Source organism: Equus asinus, chromosome 21 (assembly GCF_041296235.1).
Source record: "Equus asinus isolate D_3611 breed Donkey chromosome 21, EquAss-T2T_v2, whole genome shotgun sequence".
NCBI classification, from domain to species: domain Eukaryota; kingdom Metazoa; phylum Chordata; class Mammalia; order Perissodactyla; family Equidae; genus Equus; species Equus asinus.
This window is the reverse complement of record NC_091810.1, coordinates 84,494,372-84,512,011: the sequence shown is the minus strand read 5'-3', so window position 1 is coordinate 84,512,011 and position 17,640 is coordinate 84,494,372. Positions and strand designations below refer to the sequence as shown.

Genomic DNA, 17,640 nt, shown 5'->3' with positions numbered 1-17,640 from the left:
TTTTCCACAGCAGCTGTACCATTTTATATTCCCACCAGCAATGCACAGTTTCTCCACATCCTTGCCATCACTTGTTCCCATACGCTTTTGCTTTGGCTGCCCCAAGATACAGAGTTTGGCAGATTGAGGCTGGGGTGGGAGGAAGACCTTAAAAAAATTTCCCAAAAATCTGAATCTAACAAAAGCCTTGACTGGCTATAGGAAGGGATCAGGGACTGATTATCAGGGAAGAATTCTCTGGTCCTGGGTTTCACAGCTGGATCCACAGGGCAAGCCAGAAGGTTAGGGGGTCGGAGGGTGGTTACCATTTGACCAGGCCTGGGACTCACCCAAAGGACTAGCTCTGGCTGGGTTGGAAACCAAGAATCTCCCTTCAGCTTAAGGCAGGTGGGCTGGGCTGTCTGCCTGGGAGGCTGCAGCTTCCCCAGCTTTCAGCAGGCCAGCGGCTGAACTGCGGGCAGTGTGTTTGTGTGTGTGTGTGTCTAGACAGAACCACGTCCAGCCTCCCTGGGCTCCACGCGGCCCGGCCTGTCAGCAAGGCCTGGGAGCCATTCACTTGGATCCTAGATTTTCCTAACGGATTAAACGTGGCATTCCCTCCTCCTCCCTCCGTAACAGACCTAAAAATAGCTCCTCCCAGGGGGCTGGGGAGAGGCTCCACCCTCGCCGGGGCGGGGTGGAGCGGCTCTCGTCGGGGCGGGAGGCGTCGGAGACCCCAGGCCGAGCCGCGGGCGCTGAGGGGTCCTCTTGCCCGTCCCCAGGGCGGCAGCGCCGGGGGGCCGGCCGGCCTGCTCCCCGCGCCCGCGGCGTCCGGGTGCCCGAGGCTGGGAAGCATCCCCGGGCCGCGCGGCGGGGCGGGTTCCGGGAAGGGCTGTGGCGGCGCGGGGCGCTGGGGCGAGCCGGGAGGCCGGGCCGGGCGAGAGGGGGGCACCTCCGGACCTCTGCCGCCTCCCGGCTCCGGACCCCCAGGTGAGCCGGGCCGCTGGGAAACTATGCCAGGAATTCGGCCCGGGAGGGGCGCGGGCGGGCGGTGCGAGGGCCCCGTGGATCGGGCCACGGGCGCGGGGGTTAAACATTAGCGGCTGCAGCCCGGGAGTTGCGGCCGCCGCGCCCCGGCTCGGCCTCCAGACGCGCCGCTTCCCGCGCCCCGGCTCGGCCCTGCGCCGCGGCTCCTTGGCCCGCTCTGGAGCGGGGTACCCCGGGAGGGGAGCAGCACTGGCTGAACCCCAGGTCTGGGCTTCGCTGGGAAGACAGCCCTGGATTTCTACTTGCTGAAAAAAGTAAAATGATTTGGGGGCTTGATGCTTTGAGTTCTGCAGGTAAAGGGGGATCTTTTGCTAACAAGATGGTTTAAAAAGCAAACACATTGGCATCCCGTTTCTTCTCCTTGTACTCCTGGGCTGGAGTTTGGGGGGAGGCAGCAATGGTGTTTTCCCCAGGTACAAGTTCACGGGAGACTTGCTGTGCACAGGACAAGGGGCCGGAAGGCGGGCAGAGGTGTGGGTCTGGAGGGCTGGGCAGGGGCTGCCATCCAGCCAGCGCTCCTAAGGGCCGGGCTGTCTGCACCTGCCTTATCTCCTGGAGTTTGATTTCTAGCAGGACTTTTGAGAGTGGTGAGTGTGAGGTGCTCTGTCTGTGGCCTCTTACACTCGTGTCTGCAGACAGCTGGGGGGGGGAGTGTCATCCTTCTTGGTCACAGTGCCTAACACCTCCTCCTGGAGCTGAGGACCCTCCAGTGAGAACAACTCCACCTAGAGAAGGCTAGTCCTCCAGTCAAGTGTTTGAGAAGTGGTCTTTTGTCTGTCTTGTCAGCACCCAGGGTCTGGAGACATCTCCCTCATATGGAAATGTTTTTGGACACCATCCACCTTGATAAAATGATCCCGTGAAGTTATATGCTTCTGGTTGCGAACAGAAACCTGAATTCACTTGTGGAGCATAACCGGGTCCTGCCACAGAGCTGGAATTTGGTGAAAAGGCTTGCTGTTCAGCTGAAACTGACAGGAGTGGGGAACGGCACAGTTTGGTGGGCTCTTGTGAACCTCCTTGTGGGCCCCTTGCAGCAAGGGCAGTCCTGGTTAGCAGGGTTAACCGCCTGCCGTGCCACTTGTCCCTGGCCTTGCACCTGTAGCGAGGATTTTGTGAGATTCTGATGGCTCAGGCACTAGAGATGGAGAAACTCTACCAAGAGGCAATGGCTCCTCCAGAGGAAAGAAAACGCCAGAATATTCTAAGCTGGTTTTGTTTGAGATGTGAAAAGTGGTGTTGGTCTTTGACCGTCCTGCACCTGGGAGGATCGGTCCTGTCAGTACGTAGTCTCCTTCTCTAAAGTACTCCTGAGCGATGTCGATCAAATTCCTGCTCCCAGTTTTTTATTTTGAAGAAAATCCTCTTGTGGCAAAAACTTAGAATAGGTTCCTGACAAAACCGTGGACGATTTCTTTTAAAAATATCTCCTTAAGGTTGCTAGGAATGGAGTCCAGCTGTCGGGGTGGAGTGTCTCTCTCTCTTGATACTTGATGGTTCTGGGAGTGCGTGAAGGCAAGAGTGGAGAGGGGGACTTCTTTCTTTGGAAAACAACAGAATCAGAGAACAAAGCTAAGGTCTGTGATGGGCTCGCTCCGGAAGAGCTCCTGGGTCACTCACCTCCGTTGGGGTCTCTAGCGCTCTCTTGACTACCATGTGTGCACAGCCTGTTTGCAAACTATGTGCAGGTTTCCTTGGCAGCCACCACAATTAGCACTAATGACACGCCTGAGCTCCCGGGGCAGGTCCCGCTGCCTTTGGCTCAGAGCCAGGGCGGGCTGGTAAATGATTGCCTGGCAGCCGCCTCAGAAGCCTGGCTCCTCCAAGTGCTCCTCTTGGCTGCCTTCTTGAGGAAGCAGCAGAGACAGTAAGGTGGCAGCAGCGGTGGTATAGACTAGCTGCCAAGTTACATTAACTCAGTCAGAATTTTATTTAAAAAAATCAGCTCTTTGGTTGATTTTGTGGAAGTTATCTTTAACAGATCATAGGTGGGCAGCTTTCAGTACCATAAAGTCTCGGGGAATTGTTTCACAGTGGATGGCTGCCTTGTGAGGTGGTGAACACCTCATGGCCAGGGGTATGCAAAGCAAGGGTGGTAGACGGGCTTTCGTTCTTGGCTGTGGGACTGTCCAGGTAGAAACCATCTCTGTGACAATGAAGTGAGTTTGGAATGCTGGCATAAATATCATTCTTTTGTGTCCCACTAATTGTGACATTGGTTTAGGATTGGGAAGTTTCCGAGGACTCCATCAAAACATCTAGAGATGGTTAACACAGCTTCAGGTTTCCTGATGACAGAGAGTCATTTCTGCCTTGTGTTTCTATTCCCAGATGTGGGAGAAGCAGTCTGCTGATAATTCGGTCTGGAGAGAGTGTGGTGTTCCTGCCCCCGGGGGTGTGGTCTCCAGGTAACCCGCAGCACTCTCCTTTGGCTTTGTCTTCAAAACTGAGTCGCATTTGGCTAAGCTCTGCCAACATACAGGGAGAATTAGGGTTTCCAGTGCCGACCCTCTTGTGATTTGCTGTCAGCTCTTTCAGTCCTTGAAGTTTAGTCAAGAAATCTCAGGTACTGTAATTTCCGTAATGGGAAATAATCTATGTATCGTCACCATCATCATTAGGAGGTAGTTTGGCATAATTTGAAAGCTTTGGTGTCAGACAGAACTTGATTGAATCTTGGCTTCTTTACGTGGTAGCTGAGTGAGTTGGGGCGGGTCCCTTAGCTTTTCTGAGCCTCAGTTTCTACATTTGTCAGATGAGGCAAATCGTAGCTACATACAAAGCCAGAAATAGCACTTTCACAGCCTGGCACAGTGCCTGGCACACAGATACTTAGTAAACGATGGCTGCTATCATCATCATCATCATCTTCAAATTCCCACAGTTCTGCTCACCTTTTGATGTCCAAGCCCTGGGCCTTCTGAGAATTGGCCCCTTGGGGTTCTAGTAGAAGACAGCAGGGATACTTTTGGGGTTCAGTGAGTCCTCATGAACTCAGAGCCCTAATTCAGAATTGCATATAACTGGGAGTGGGGCTGCCATCCTCAGTGCTATCAGAGTGTGCTCAGAGTGTAAACGTGCGGGTTTCAGAGCTGCTCAGGAAGCAAGCTCGACACTGCAGCCAGGTCCTCACAGGGGATGTGGGCGCTGGGGCTCCTCGCGAATCGGCCTGAGCCGACCCCCGAGGGCTCCCACGCTCCAAGCTTTCGTTAGTGGCCAGTGGGATTGAGCTATGGACACAGATGGTCAACAACCCAGCATTTTACTAAGGCTGAATGGCATTTCTCTCCAGCGAGTCCAAATTAAGGACTCCTAACTCATTCGTACTCTTTATCCTAATTCTCACTGGTCCATAGCCTCATTTCTCCAAGACCCCAAGAAGGTAGACTTTTGAGGCAATATTCTAAGATTTTGACAAACCTGCTCAGTTCAGTAGCAGTCTGGGCTGCAGGTAATATGCTAGGAGTGGAAATACAACAGATAGGTATAAGCCGTGGTCTCAGCCCTTGTGGAGCTCAGGGCTGGGGGAGTCGGTGGGAGAAGGGAGACAGAAACATCCTGGTGTGGCCCTCCTTGGTGCTCCCACAGCACCCGGCCTGGCTCCTACCCCGGCACTTACCACTCTGTAGGGTCATTTCTGTCTTTGTGGAGAACAAACTCTGGAGCCAGATGCCACCACTTACTGGTTGTGTGACTTGGCTCTCCTCGTTCACCTCGAAGCTTCTTCATCTGCCTACTGGGCTGTGGTGAGAATTAGATGGGGTGATACACGTAAAGCCTCCTGACTGTGTGTGGAGTACACAGTGCCAGACTGTTAACTGTTTTTATTAACAATGGCAGGGACAGTTGCCTGGGTCACCGTCAATTCTGAGTGCCAATCATGGTGCCTGGCACTTAGTAGGGGCTCAGGACTCATTTGTTGATGGGATGGATGGATGAATGTTGCACAGCTGCCCCAACCTCGACCAGAGTGTGGTGAGGGCGACCGGAGGAGTGCGTGCCTGTGCTCTGGGAGCCTAGGGGAGGGGCAGGGAGTTCTGATTGTGGGCCTGGGAGGGATTTATGGGGGCAATCATGTATGAGCAAGGCCTTGGAGCACGCATTCCCCTGCAGTAGGAGCAGAAGGAGGTGGTGGAGGGCCATCTCTACCAAGAGGCAGCATGCACAGTGGGGAAGAGCTCGGATTCTGTCACCCGGCTGTGTGGGTTTGGATCCTGCCTCCTGCACCTGAGGCAAGCTTCTTCACTTCCTTGTGGGTTAGATAATAATAGTCTCTCCTCAGCGCCGGCCTGGTGGCGCAGTGATAAAGTTTGCACATTCTGCTTCTTGGCGGCCCAGGGTTTGCCGGTTCGAATCCCGGGTGCGGACATGGCACCACTTGGTATGCCATGCTGTGGTAGGCGTCCCACATATAAAGTAGAGGAAGATGGGCACAGATATTAGCTCAGGGCCAGGTTTCCTCAGCAAAAAGAGGAGGACTGGCAGTAGTTAGCTCAGGGCTAATCTTCCTCAAAAAAAAAAAAAGTATCTCCTCCAGAGGTGTTGTGAGGAGTACATGAGTTACTCGTTATAAAGTGCTTAAAGACAGGGCCTATAAATAAATAGTTCAGAGATATGAAAGTATGGACAGCGAGGAATATGGTTAAGTGAGAGATGCAGCTAGAGAGGTAGTTTGGAAACAGTTCTTAGAGGTCTTTGAATACCTTCTTAATGAATTTGGAATTAGCCCATAAGAACACATAAAATCCATTCCCATATGGCTGAAGCTCAGTGGCGGCTGCCGCTTTTAAACAGGGCATGGACTCCCCATTTTGCCACAATCCCCAACACTCCCTACCCCACACTCCCTCCTGCAGTGCTCCTGAATCCGTAAGTCTGGGGATCTGCATTTCTAACAAGTTCCCAGTTGATGCTGATGCTGCTGGTCCAGGCACCACACTGCCTAATTGTGTCTGGGACACTAAGATGGGGAATCAGTTGCCATTTGTCATCAATTTGTACTGTGGTTTCTCTTATAGCTGCTGTGTCCTGCATTTAACACACCTTCCTGGCCCTGGTGGAATTTGGATTTACAATTTCTGGCATAAACAGTGTTGGAAGGTTGGGTCTAAGTCCCAAGAGACATATGGGCCGGTGAGAAAGAGATTTGGGAGTGGCTGCGGCTCAGCCTAAAGCAGGACTGTGTAGCTGAAGCTGTGGTGTGTGTGAGCTCATCCCCAGGGAGAGCGTGCAGGGAGAGACGGGTCGTGGGTGAATGGCAGAATGACGTGGGGGCACTGGCACACCCTGCCTTGCAGGAAGGGAGAAAGGATAGTAACTGTTCAAGGAAGAGGATGGAGGGAGCATTTGGAGCGGAGGGAGGAGAGTGAGAGAGCTGCTGATGGAGCGTCCTTGGCCTTGTTGTTAGAGACAGGACTGTGGGCAAACACCTGAGGCCAAAGTTTTAATAGTTAAACAGTGAGTTGTCAGGTGAGCTCCGGGCTGTGGGAGCACAGGGAGCGGGTGTCCTGTTACCCCTGCCCACGGCATGCCTGGTAACCTGCTGTTGCTCCAAGGCACGGCTTGTTGTGACAATTGTCTCTGAGGCTCCGGGGACGTGGTTGCAGCTTGGAGCTGAGCATGGTGAGTATCACGTCGTTCACCTCCTCCTTTTTGATAGTGCGACACTTTGAGTAGAATTGTGCTGATCTTCTCCTCATGGCCATGGAGGGCATGCTTGTGGTTGGATGGTTTTGTTTTTGGAGCACATGTTGGGAAAGAGTCTGAGAAAGGGAAGCGTGGTTGCTGAAACTGAAAAGGGAGGTCAGTGGCCTCCTGTGGGCAGTCTTCGAGGCCTGGCTGCGGGGTTTGGACTTGGTACTGTGGCAACAAGAAGCCATGCTGAGCTCCTGTGTTGGGGGCAGACATGTGGTTAATACACCTCGGTAACCTGGGCTGACCCAGGTAGGCATCCTGTAAATGAGGGGGGAGTGAGTGAATGAATGAATGAGTTTGAGGGATAAGCGGTGATGAGCTGATCAAAGCAGAGTTTTAGGACAAATAGCCTCAAGAATCGTGCTGGGTGGTTCAAAGTCCACAAGCTTTGGAGCCAGATGCACCTCGGTTGTCCTTCAACGCTGACCTCCCTACCTGGGGCAAGCCACTTCCCCTCTCCACACATCAGTTTCCTTGTCGGTAAAATGAAAGAGTGGTACCTGCTTGTAGGTTTGTGTTTGGTTGTGTCTGGCACAGAGGCTGGCACACCTTGCACTGTGGCCGGTATTGTTACTGAGGGCTTCCCTCGCTTCTCCTTGGGTTCTTACAGCGCCCCACGGGTAGGTGGGGGGGTCCTATCACGGGTACCACAGCCTTTCATCCATGAGAGGCTTGGGGGGTGGAGCCTTTCCTGCAGGCCCTTCCCCTCTGCAGACCTGGCCCCACCGCTTCCTCAAGGCCTTTCTCCATCCTGAGACCAAGGACCTTTCTCTCCTCTGATTTTCTATTGCACGTAAAAGTCGGAATCACGTAATCTAGAAAGAACTTGATTAAATAGGGTCACATATACTTCTTGTTGCCCCAGTCGGATTCTGAGTTCCTCAAGAGCAGGAATTGTATTTTTTTCTTTAAAAAATTATAAAAGTAATAGATGATGATGCAGAGAACTTTGGATAGTCTAGAGAGGTGGAAAGGGGAAAATAAAAGTCCTCAAACCTCCATTCCCCCTTCCCAGAGGTAACCATAAACAGCTAACAGCTCGTTTATTTTTCTAGAAATAGTCTGTGCTTATGAAATAATACAGATAATGAATCATATAGGAATCTAAATTAGTATATTTTATTTAATTATGACTATATATGAATAACAAATACGGATCACTCATGTATGTGTATATATGTATCATTATCATCATTGGTAAATGTAAGTCCTGTCTATCTGTCTGTCTGTCCGTCTATCTATCCATCTCCTATCCATGCACTATCCGTCTATTCATTTATTTATCCCCGTTTCTCATTCCCATTTTCCTCATCCCTCATAGGTAACTATTCTAAAGTGAGATAGATATATATATTCAGATATATATAGATATAGATGAGATATACTTATCTCCTTTATTTTTGCAAATTATTACTAAATGTGACTATATTAATATTTCATTTAAACAGAAATGGAAGCATGTGTGTCTGTATATGTGTATGTGTGGTCGTTATTCCATATCAGTACATGAAAAGTGGCTTTGTTTTGAATAACTGCGTAGTATTTCATTGTATAGAGACGGTCTGTGGCATCCCCTACTGTACTTTGCCTTCTTGGACTTTGCTATTACAGACAACACTACAATGAGAATTTTTGCACAAGCACCTTTGCACACTTGTATGAGTTTATCTGTAGGATAAATTGTAATTTCTAGTAGTGGAATGTTCATTTTAAATTCCTGTTGCTCTTGTCAAATTACTCTCCAAAGAGAGAGAACAGTTTCTGTGTCTACCAAGAGAGGGGAGAGTAGAAGCTGAGTCTTTTGATAACAAACTGGAGCTCTTTTCTAAACCATTAGGTTTGAAAAAAAAAAAGACCATCATGGACTGGGCACAATCTGTGTGTAGGGTCGCAGGCGCTCTCCTAAGCACCCCCTGGGCAGTGGCGGACATCAGTTCACTCACATCCCACTAGGGAGGACATAGTCACATGACCACACCTTATAGCCGAGGAAACTGGGAAATGTAGCCCACCACTATTCCACCCTGACCTTGTAATAATGGGAGGAGAGGATGGGCTGTGGTAGACGTTAGGCAGCTCTGCCACCCGAGGTGAGTTCTTGGACTTTATCCTGAGGTCAATGTCAGGCTGCAGAAGGACCTACTTATACATCTGACAGCTCCGCCCAACAAAGAGCTCGGGCAGGCACTCTTGCAGTGGACTGGGGCACAGAGATGTTCACTGAGGACCTACTATGTGCCAGACTCTATGCTGAGTGCTTCACCTGCCTCATTCCTAACCACAGGCTTGCAAAGTGGGCCCCGTGATCCCCAGTATACACAGGAGGCTTAAAGCTGTGAAGGGACTTGCCCAGGGCTGAGGTTCTGAGTCCACATCTGTGAGACTGGAAAGCCCACACCCTTGCTTGCTGGAGCTCTGGCTGTGTCAGGGCAGAGCAGCCTACTGCAGCTGTTGTTTAGTTCCCTTAGGCTCTTGCTGGCCACGTGTATGGTACATGCAGCCACACGCACCTTGCCTAACTTGGACTCACTTCTCATTTTCCAGGCCCTCTCTCAGCTCCTTTGTCTGCTGCCGTGGCCCTGGTGGCATCCTCCCTCGGTGATCAGCCCAGGGCTTTCCCTGCCCATGCAGTCTCCTGCAACCACTGCTGAGGGCCTCAGTGGCCCCCTCTTTGGGGCCTACATGCTCCCTACCTTCAAGTTCCAGCCTCGCCATGAAAGCATGGACTGGAGGCGTATTAGTGCCCTGGATGTGGACCGCGTGGCCCGGGAGCTGGACGTGGCCACCCTGCAGGAGAACATCGCTGGCGTCACCTTCTGCAATTTGGACCGGGAGGCGTGCAGCCGCTGTGGGCAGCCTGTGGACCCAGCGCTGCTCAAGGTGCTGCGCTTGGCGCAGCTCATCATCGAGTACCTGCTGCACTGCCAGGATTGCCTGAGTGCCAGCGTGGCCCAGCTGGAGGCGCGGCTGCAGGCCAGCCTGGGCCAGCAGGAGCGTGGCCAGCAGGAACTGGGCCGCCAGGCTGACGAGCTCAAGGGTGTACGGGAGGAGAGCCGCCGGCGTCGCAAGATGATCAGCACCTTGCAGCAGCTGCTCCTGCAGACAGGCGCCCACAGCTACCACACGGTAAGGGATCTCTGCAGGGTGGGGAGTGGGAGGGCTTTGCGCCCAGCCACCAGGCCACCTGGGCAGCACCACTGCCGTGGGTCCCAAGGCCCTGTGGGCCATTTCACTGGTTAGGAGCAGATTTTAGAGACGCTGCTTGCGGTCAGGGAGCCCAAGGGTGTCTGACCAGGTTCTACAGTGTGTGTGTGAGAATGAAATTACGCATTTGTGGCAGGTGTGTGTAGGAAGGATGTGTGTGCACAGAGTGTGTGTGTGTTTATGGAGAGGGTGCGTGTCTAGCGTGTGATGTGTGAATGCACGGGGGGTATCTGTGTTTATGGATGGTGTGAATCTGTGTATGTGAGTGTTTGGAGGGCACATGTGTGTATGGTATGTGTGCATGTGTGTAGAAGTGTGCATATAAAGGTGTATTTATGGTGTGGTGGTATGAATGGTGGATATGTGTCGAAGGGTTATGGAGGGCATACGTGTGTATGTATGAAAGGTTTGTGTGTGCATGTCGAGAGTGTGATATGTAAAGGGATGTGTAAGAGGGTGTATGTATGTGTGGAATCAGTGTGTGACAAGGGACTGGTGGAGCCAGGCCCATTCTGGAAAAGTGACTCCATTATTCAACTAAGTGACAGTTCATTCCCCACAGTGGCATTTGAGTATTTGCATGTATTTCCATAGAAAGTGTGGACTGGGGACAGTTGCCCTTTAATGAATTGTCGTGATGGCCAGGCCCTGGGCCAGGCTCTGAGGATGAAGGCACAAGTCATGCTGGTTCAGGTTTTCAAGAAATTCATAGTTTGGGGGTGCGTGGGACAGCAGGAATCATTATGATCCAATGTCAATTGATAGAATGATAGTTTATATAGTTGATATAATGTTGATTATGATAAAAAGGGTCAGAACCCTTTCAGTAGTAAGTGACAAAGCAGCAATCCAACCTCGCTTAGACCAATAAGGAATTTTTTGGCTGATTTAACTTAAAAATCCAGGGTTATGGATTTTTTGTGTGTGATTTTGTGTATGGATTCAGGTGTGATTTGCCCCAGGAATCAGACGATGGCACCAGAATCTAGTTTCTCTCCCTGCAGCTCTTGGCAATTCTTCCTCAGTGTGGGTTCCGTTTCTAGAAAGATTCTGTCCCTGTGGCAGCAGTTGGGCTACTGTAGTGGCAGCTTCTCATTTTCTCAGATTCAAGGCTGGCATGGTGGGGGCCTCCTTTGGTGTCAGCAGCCCAGCCGGTGCTTCACCGTCTCTCCTATGTTTGGCCGTGCGTGGGTCTCCGACCCATCTCTGAACCAATCACAGGTCCTGAGAATGTGGGGTTCAGAGTGGCTTTGGTCTGGGTCACATGTTCATCCATGGAGCTGGGGGTGGACTGGAGCCCGTGGATTCTCAGTCCTCTGGGAAGAGGGTAATCGCCCAGCAGGAAGCTGTACTGTCAAAAGTGAACACATGTCCTTAACCAGTGGAGAAAGTGTTGAGTACAATAAAGATGTGGCTGAGAAGCTGTAGGAGCACAGAGGAGGGAGGGGGGTGTCTTCTGGAGGTGGTGTTTAAACTGAGCCTTGAATGCTGAGCACAGTTTTGTAAAGGAGTGTTGCAAGCAGAGGCAGCGTGGGTGCCAAGGAGAGAAGGGCGCTCAGTGCGATGGCTTCGGAGTGGCCTGAGGTGGGGTTGGTGAGGGGCTGTGGGCAGAGAGGTGGCAGGAGATGATAGCAGAGCCAGGTTCTGGTAGCCTTGAATGCCATGGTGAAGAGTGTGGACCTAGTCTGAAGGCAGTGGTGGTGTCCAGCGTCAGGAGCCTGGTTTGTGAGTGTGCTGAGAGGTGAGAACAGGGAAACGGGGAAGGGTGGGATGAAGGAGGGGCTTACGATTTGGAATAAGATGCCTCATAAAATATTCCCCACCCATTCAACTCATATTCCTTCCGACAACTAGAAATTCATTTGTGTCCCTTTGGAACTCCAGAGTGGACCAAGTCTGTCAATGTCGTGTGTATCTCTTTGGATAAGGTTTGACTATGGGTGACAGAAAACCTCAAATAATAGCTGTGTGACTGGGTAGAAGTTTATTTCTCTCTCATGAATAAAGTCTAGAAGTAAGTGATCCAGGGGTGGTATGGAATGCCACAACCATTGTGGACCCAGTTCTTTATGTGTTGCTCTGCCAGCCTTGTCATGTGGCTTTTGCCTCATGGTCCAAGATGGCTGCCTGAGTTCCACCTCTCAGGTCTACATTCTATTCAGCAGGAGGAGGAAGGGTGAGGAATGTCATGACTCTTTCTTTAACGGCACCTCCTAAAAGTTACATATCCACTTCTGCTTACATGTCATTGCCCAGAATTTAGTCACATGGCCACACCTGGTTACAAGGGAGGCTGGGACATATAGTGTTTATTCTCAGTAGCCTCATGACCAGCTAAAACTGAGGGTTTCTATTGCAAAGGAAAAAGGGAAAATGGGGATTGGGTAACAACTGGCAATTTCTGTCACATTTGCTCTTCTGTAAAGATAGCAAATAATCTGCCCTCTTACTCTGATTGACTAGTCATGGCAGCCTGCAAAGCCGTGTTGGAAGGATTTTGAAGTTTTACAGTGAAAAGATGATAGGATAGATTGGCAGCGTCTGAAATGCCTGAGGAGAGTGAAGTGGAAATGCAGGGGCTGTTATTTGCTGTCCTCTACTCCGGTGGTTCTCAGCCCTGGGGTGGGACCTGGACATTTGCATTTTTAAAAAAGCTTTTTATTCTGGAAAATTTCAAACATATACAGAAGCAGAGAGAGTACTATAATGAAGCTTCTTCTGCACGTTACCCAGCCCAGTAGTTGTCAGCTGATGGCCAATGTTCCTAACCATTTCTCCCACCCCTGGGTTATTTTGAAGTGTATTACTCATATGATTTTGTCTGTAAATGTTTTAGTACGTATCTGTAAGAGGCAAGGATTCCCATTTTTAAACATAAACATGATACCATCATCATGCCCAGAAAAACCAACTAAAATTCCCCAACATGGTCAAATACCCAGTCAGAGTTCACAGTTCCCCAGCACTGGTCGTGTTTTAAAGCTCGGAATACATAATATATGTATATTTTTTGGGTTGATGTTCCTGCTCACTCAGTTAGTCAAATTCTTCATTTCTGAAGCAGCCCAGGGGGCCGAAGGAAATGGGCGTTGCGATGTCGGGAGAATCCCAGGCTGACTCAGGTGATCTAATCCTGCTCTCTCACTGCTTCCCCTTTGTGTAGTGCCACCTGTGTGACAAGACGTTCATGAATGCCACCTTCCTCCGAGGCCACATCCAGCGCAGACATGCGGGCACCGCAGAGGGCATGGCGGAAGGTAGTGAGTCCAGGCAGCAGCCCGGGGCCCTCCTGGGACTGTGGAGGGACCTGGGCTGGTGTTCAGAGGGTGGGGGGCACGTACACCACCAAAGCTGCCCTCAGAACCTCATCATCCAGTTGAGGATGGGATGATCCCACCATCCATCATGGGGGGTTTCACCTGGGGCCCGGAGCGTTTCTGACCACGTGTGTAGGGAAGAAGGGCTGGGAGTCAGACAGGTAGGTTCCAGTCTTAGCTTTGTCTCTTTCTACGAGGTGACCATGGTCAGTGCTCCCCTGTCTGAGTCTCAGTGGCCTTCACTGTGAAGGGGGCAGTCAGACGGAGTGACTTTGAAGGGCCTTTCCCTCCTGGCCTTCTGTGAATCTGCTCTTCTCTGATGCTAACTAGGAATAAGCTTAAATGGGGTTAAGGAGCAGCCAGACCAGTTTTTTGACTTTTTTATGTATGTATGTATGTGAGCTTATTATGACTCAATCACTTTAATTTCGTTGTTTCAAATTCCAAAACAAGTAGCAAGGTTGTATGTTTTCTCCACAAAGAGATTTGCGTACTTTATATCCATTTTTTGAGGTTCAATAAGAAATAGCTGTTAAAACATAAAACATAGATATGAAAATATAAATATAATGTAAATATAAAAATACCATTAAATAAAAATTTTTTCTTATTTTCCTTTATTTTAATTTCCTTTTCAAAGAACAGACTTAGACTTTGAAATAGCACCATTTACCTAGTTACTATGCATTTATTATATATCTAATTCTTCTTGGTTCTGAATTGGAGGCTGCTAAAGAAAAACAGATTTTCTACTTCTTAAATAGTTTTTTTTCTGATAAAAATATATGTCTTTGAAGAGATATTTGTATACCCATGTTCATAGCAGCGTTCACACAGTAGCTAAGATGTGGAAGCAACCCAAATGTCCATTTGATGGATGGATAAGCAAATGAATGGATAAGCAAAATGTGGTATATACATACTAAGGAATATTATTCAGCCTTAAACAAAATGGAAATTCTGCAATATGATACAACATGGATGAATCTTGAGGACATTATGCTAAATGAAATAACTCACAAAAGGACAAATACTGTATGATTTCACATATATGAGGTGTCTAGAGTAGTCAAATTCATAGAAACAGAAAGTAGAATGGTGGTTGCCAGGGGCTGGGGGTAAGGGGGTGGGGGGTCATTGTTTAATGGGTACAGAGTTTCTGTCTTACAAGATGAAAAGAGTTATGGAGATAGATGGTGGTGATGGTTGCACGACTTTATGAATGTATTTAATACTGCTGAACTGTACATTTAAAAATGATTAAGATGGAAAATTTTGTGTTGTGTGTATTTTAATACAATAAAAAAATTGGGAAAAATGCCTTTGATATAGAAAATTTAAATACAGGAATGTAGAAAACCAAAAATAAAAACCATGGGCAATATCACCTGCAGTTAATATTTTGGTATATTCTCTGTCACTGCTCTTCCGTGTACATATATAATTGTATAGCACGCAGTTTTGACTATCGCTTTTTTCCAATTAAGAATATATCACATTTTCCAATGTCATTAAATTATCTTTGAAAACATGATTTTTTTAATGGCTGAATAGTATTCCATCATGTGGCTATCATGATTTATTTCACAATTGAATTATTTCATAATTTGTATGGGTTACTCAAAAATTTCCCTATTATAAATCACATGATGATCACCAATCTTGTGTATAAATCCTTGTGCATATTCCTTACCATTTCCTTAATGTAAAGGGCTGTAAGGAGAGAGGGAAGATGGTCTTCAGGCAACTTTTGGGACATTTCTGTTCATGACCTTTTTATTCTCGGGCAGCTGGCTCTCGGATACCCCAGCTCTGCTGTTCCATACTCACCTCAAATCACTTTATTAACCCAAATTAATTTTGACTGCATCTAAACATTGCTTGTTTCCAAAAAGTCCAATCTGAAAAAAGCCTTTTCAAAGAAATGCTTAGAGTTTAATAACAGTACCGTCTATCTAATGATCACTAAATGTACTTTAAAGAGTAACGTGTTCGTGTACAGCTGGTGTCTTTTTCATTAACCCTTGGATCTTGGTTTATCAGTATGTGTTTTAGTTAAGAGTATTCTTTTATAATTCATTCTTTGTTTAAAATCTTAAAAAATTTAAAGTCTACAGTTTCAGCAAGCTTGGCTGAAAGTTTCCTTCATAATTCATGCTGCCTTTTTTCGTTTTGTACAACTATGCATTTAGACTATATTATGGAAAAAAGTGAACTTAAAACTAGAATTATTTTCCTTACTTGAAGCTCCTCGCTGATAGCTGTCGGGATGCATAGACCTGTTCTTTGGGGTCCTAACCAGTGTGTGCGTGCTATTTGCTATTCTGCCTCTGTTACTCTACTAATTTTGCGTCCACATTTCCGTGTGTCAGTACGGTCAAAACAGGTATTTTAAAGGACAATAATAGTAACATTTATTGAGCTGTCATGCCAGGCACAACGCTGACAACTTTGCTTTGTCACGTTTCGTCCTCATAACAGCCCTCTGAGGTAGGTGCTATTTTCCATTTTCCAGTTTGGGGAAACAGTTATGTCGTCTGCCCGAGGTCAGTGTGCAGTGGAAGTGGCAAAGCTAGCCTCAGACTAAGGTGGGACTGATTGCATAGGTGAGGAATGTACTGACTTTTGGACTTAAACTGGTCCCCCTCTTTTTGCATGGACTCCACAGGAAAACAGAAGAAGCAGGAACAGCCAGTGGAGGAGGTGTTAGAAGAGCTGCGGGCCAAGCTAAAGTGGACCCAAGGGGAGCTGGAAGCCCAGCGTGAGGCTGAGAGGCGGCGGCAGCTCCAGGTGGGCACGGAGGGCAGAGGTCAGGGAGGCTCGGACGTGGGCGACCTGGGAGACCCATGATGCTCCTTATCGACAGGGCCCAAATGCTGGCTGGTTTCCCAGAGCCGGGTGTCAGAGCTAGGATCGCAGGTTCCTGGATGTGGCAGATGATTTTAGGTCGTCTGGAAAGGAAAATCCAGTTATTTTGGCAGACCTGTGTGGTCAAAAGTAGGGCAGAGAGTTGCAGTTTCCTGCGTTATTCAGCGCCCTCTGAGGGCGTTTGAACCTGAATTTTCACTTCTTACACCGTGCTCTTAGCTTTTTGAGGACAAAGACTGGATAAGCTCCAGAATCCAGCCCAGAGGAGGTACTCAGGAAATACCTGTAGAATGAAAATACGTAAACTTGCCTCCCTCGTTCCTTCATTTATTCATTCATCACTCATTCCCTCAGCATGCATTTATTGAGCACCACCTATGCCAGGCATTGTGAGGAACATAAAGAGAGAAAAGACATTATCCCCATCCTCAAGGAACTTTACACTTCAGAAAAGCCTTGTTCCATTCCATGTCCGGACAGTGGGGACCGTGGGACGGGTGTCCTTTGGGTCTCCATAGTGACTTGCGTGGACAAGGGGCCCTAGCAGTTTCTCAGTAAATATTTGTCATAATGTGGAATTAATGATTCTGTTGTTTTGCTTTTCTTTGTAGGAAGCAGAGATCACTCGTCAGAGGGAAATGGAAGCTAAGAAAGACTTTGATGAGTGGAAAGAAAAAGAGCGGGCCAAGCTCTATGGGGAAATAGACAAGCTAAAAAAATTATTTTGGGATGAATTTAAAACTGTTGCCAACCATAACTCTACGCTAGAAGAGGTACCCAATATGAAAGCCTTCTCAATGTTCTTTGGTGAAAATCTGCTTATTTGTTCTCATAATTCAGTTCTTAGTTTGTACTGGTTTTATTTCATCTGCCATTGGGAGCTAATATGCTATGAGGCCAGATACTAGAGGGCGGTGCCTGAGATTGAATACCTGCTCTATCATATACTGGCTGTGTGACCTTGGGCAAGTTACTTAACCTTCCTGTGCCTCAGCTTCTTTTCTGTAAGATAGGTTGCTGGAAGGGTTAAATTAGCACAGAGACAGCACTAAACGTTATCTGGCACACAGTAAGAATTGCCTAGATATCATGCTTATTTTTGCAAAGGGCTTTCATCACTGGACAAGAAATGAGGCAAAATTTAAATTAATGCATTTTTCTTCCAACAAATATTTGCTGAGCGCTGGTCACCTGCCAGGCAGTCTGCTGGGGTCTGTGGAGGTCACACTTGGTAGCTAACATTCACTGCCTGTGTTTACTGTTTTCCAGCCACACTGCAGAGCGCTTTACACACCCTCACTTCCGATCGTCGTAACAACCAAACAACCATAACATTCTCAAAGTCGGTACCTCCTTAGTTTATTAATTTATTTGTTAAAATTCTTTGTTTTGTTAAAAGCTTTTTATCATTCCTCCTTTACGGGTGAAGACAGTGAGGCCACATAGCTTGCCCAAGGTCACACAGCTTTAAGAGGCAGAGCTGGGTTCCGGTCCCAGCTCCTGAAACTTTGAAGCCCCTGCTGTTCTTCCG

The 17,640-nt window shown here is 48.5% G+C and overlaps 1 protein-coding gene across 16 annotated transcripts in view; it reads left to right on the top strand.

The window, feature by feature from the left end:
- Window positions 1-837: 837 nt before the first annotated feature.
- Window positions 838-17,640, top strand: part of DZIP1L (DAZ interacting zinc finger protein 1 like) — a 112,214-nt gene continuing 95,411 nt past the window's right edge. For 13 of the 16 annotated variants that reach the window (XM_070493371.1, XM_070493372.1, XM_070493373.1 and 10 more), the window contains exons 1-5: window positions 3,454-6,648; window positions 9,265-9,846; window positions 13,088-13,181; window positions 15,910-16,031; window positions 16,721-16,882. In XM_070493371.1, coding sequence (XP_070349472.1) covers window positions 6,646-6,648; window positions 9,265-9,846; window positions 13,088-13,181; window positions 15,910-16,031; window positions 16,721-16,882 — 963 coding nt within the window. In that variant the 5' untranslated portion in view covers window positions 3,454-6,645. The other 3 variants (XM_070493374.1, XM_070493376.1, XM_070493375.1) reach the window with 3 other exon arrangements.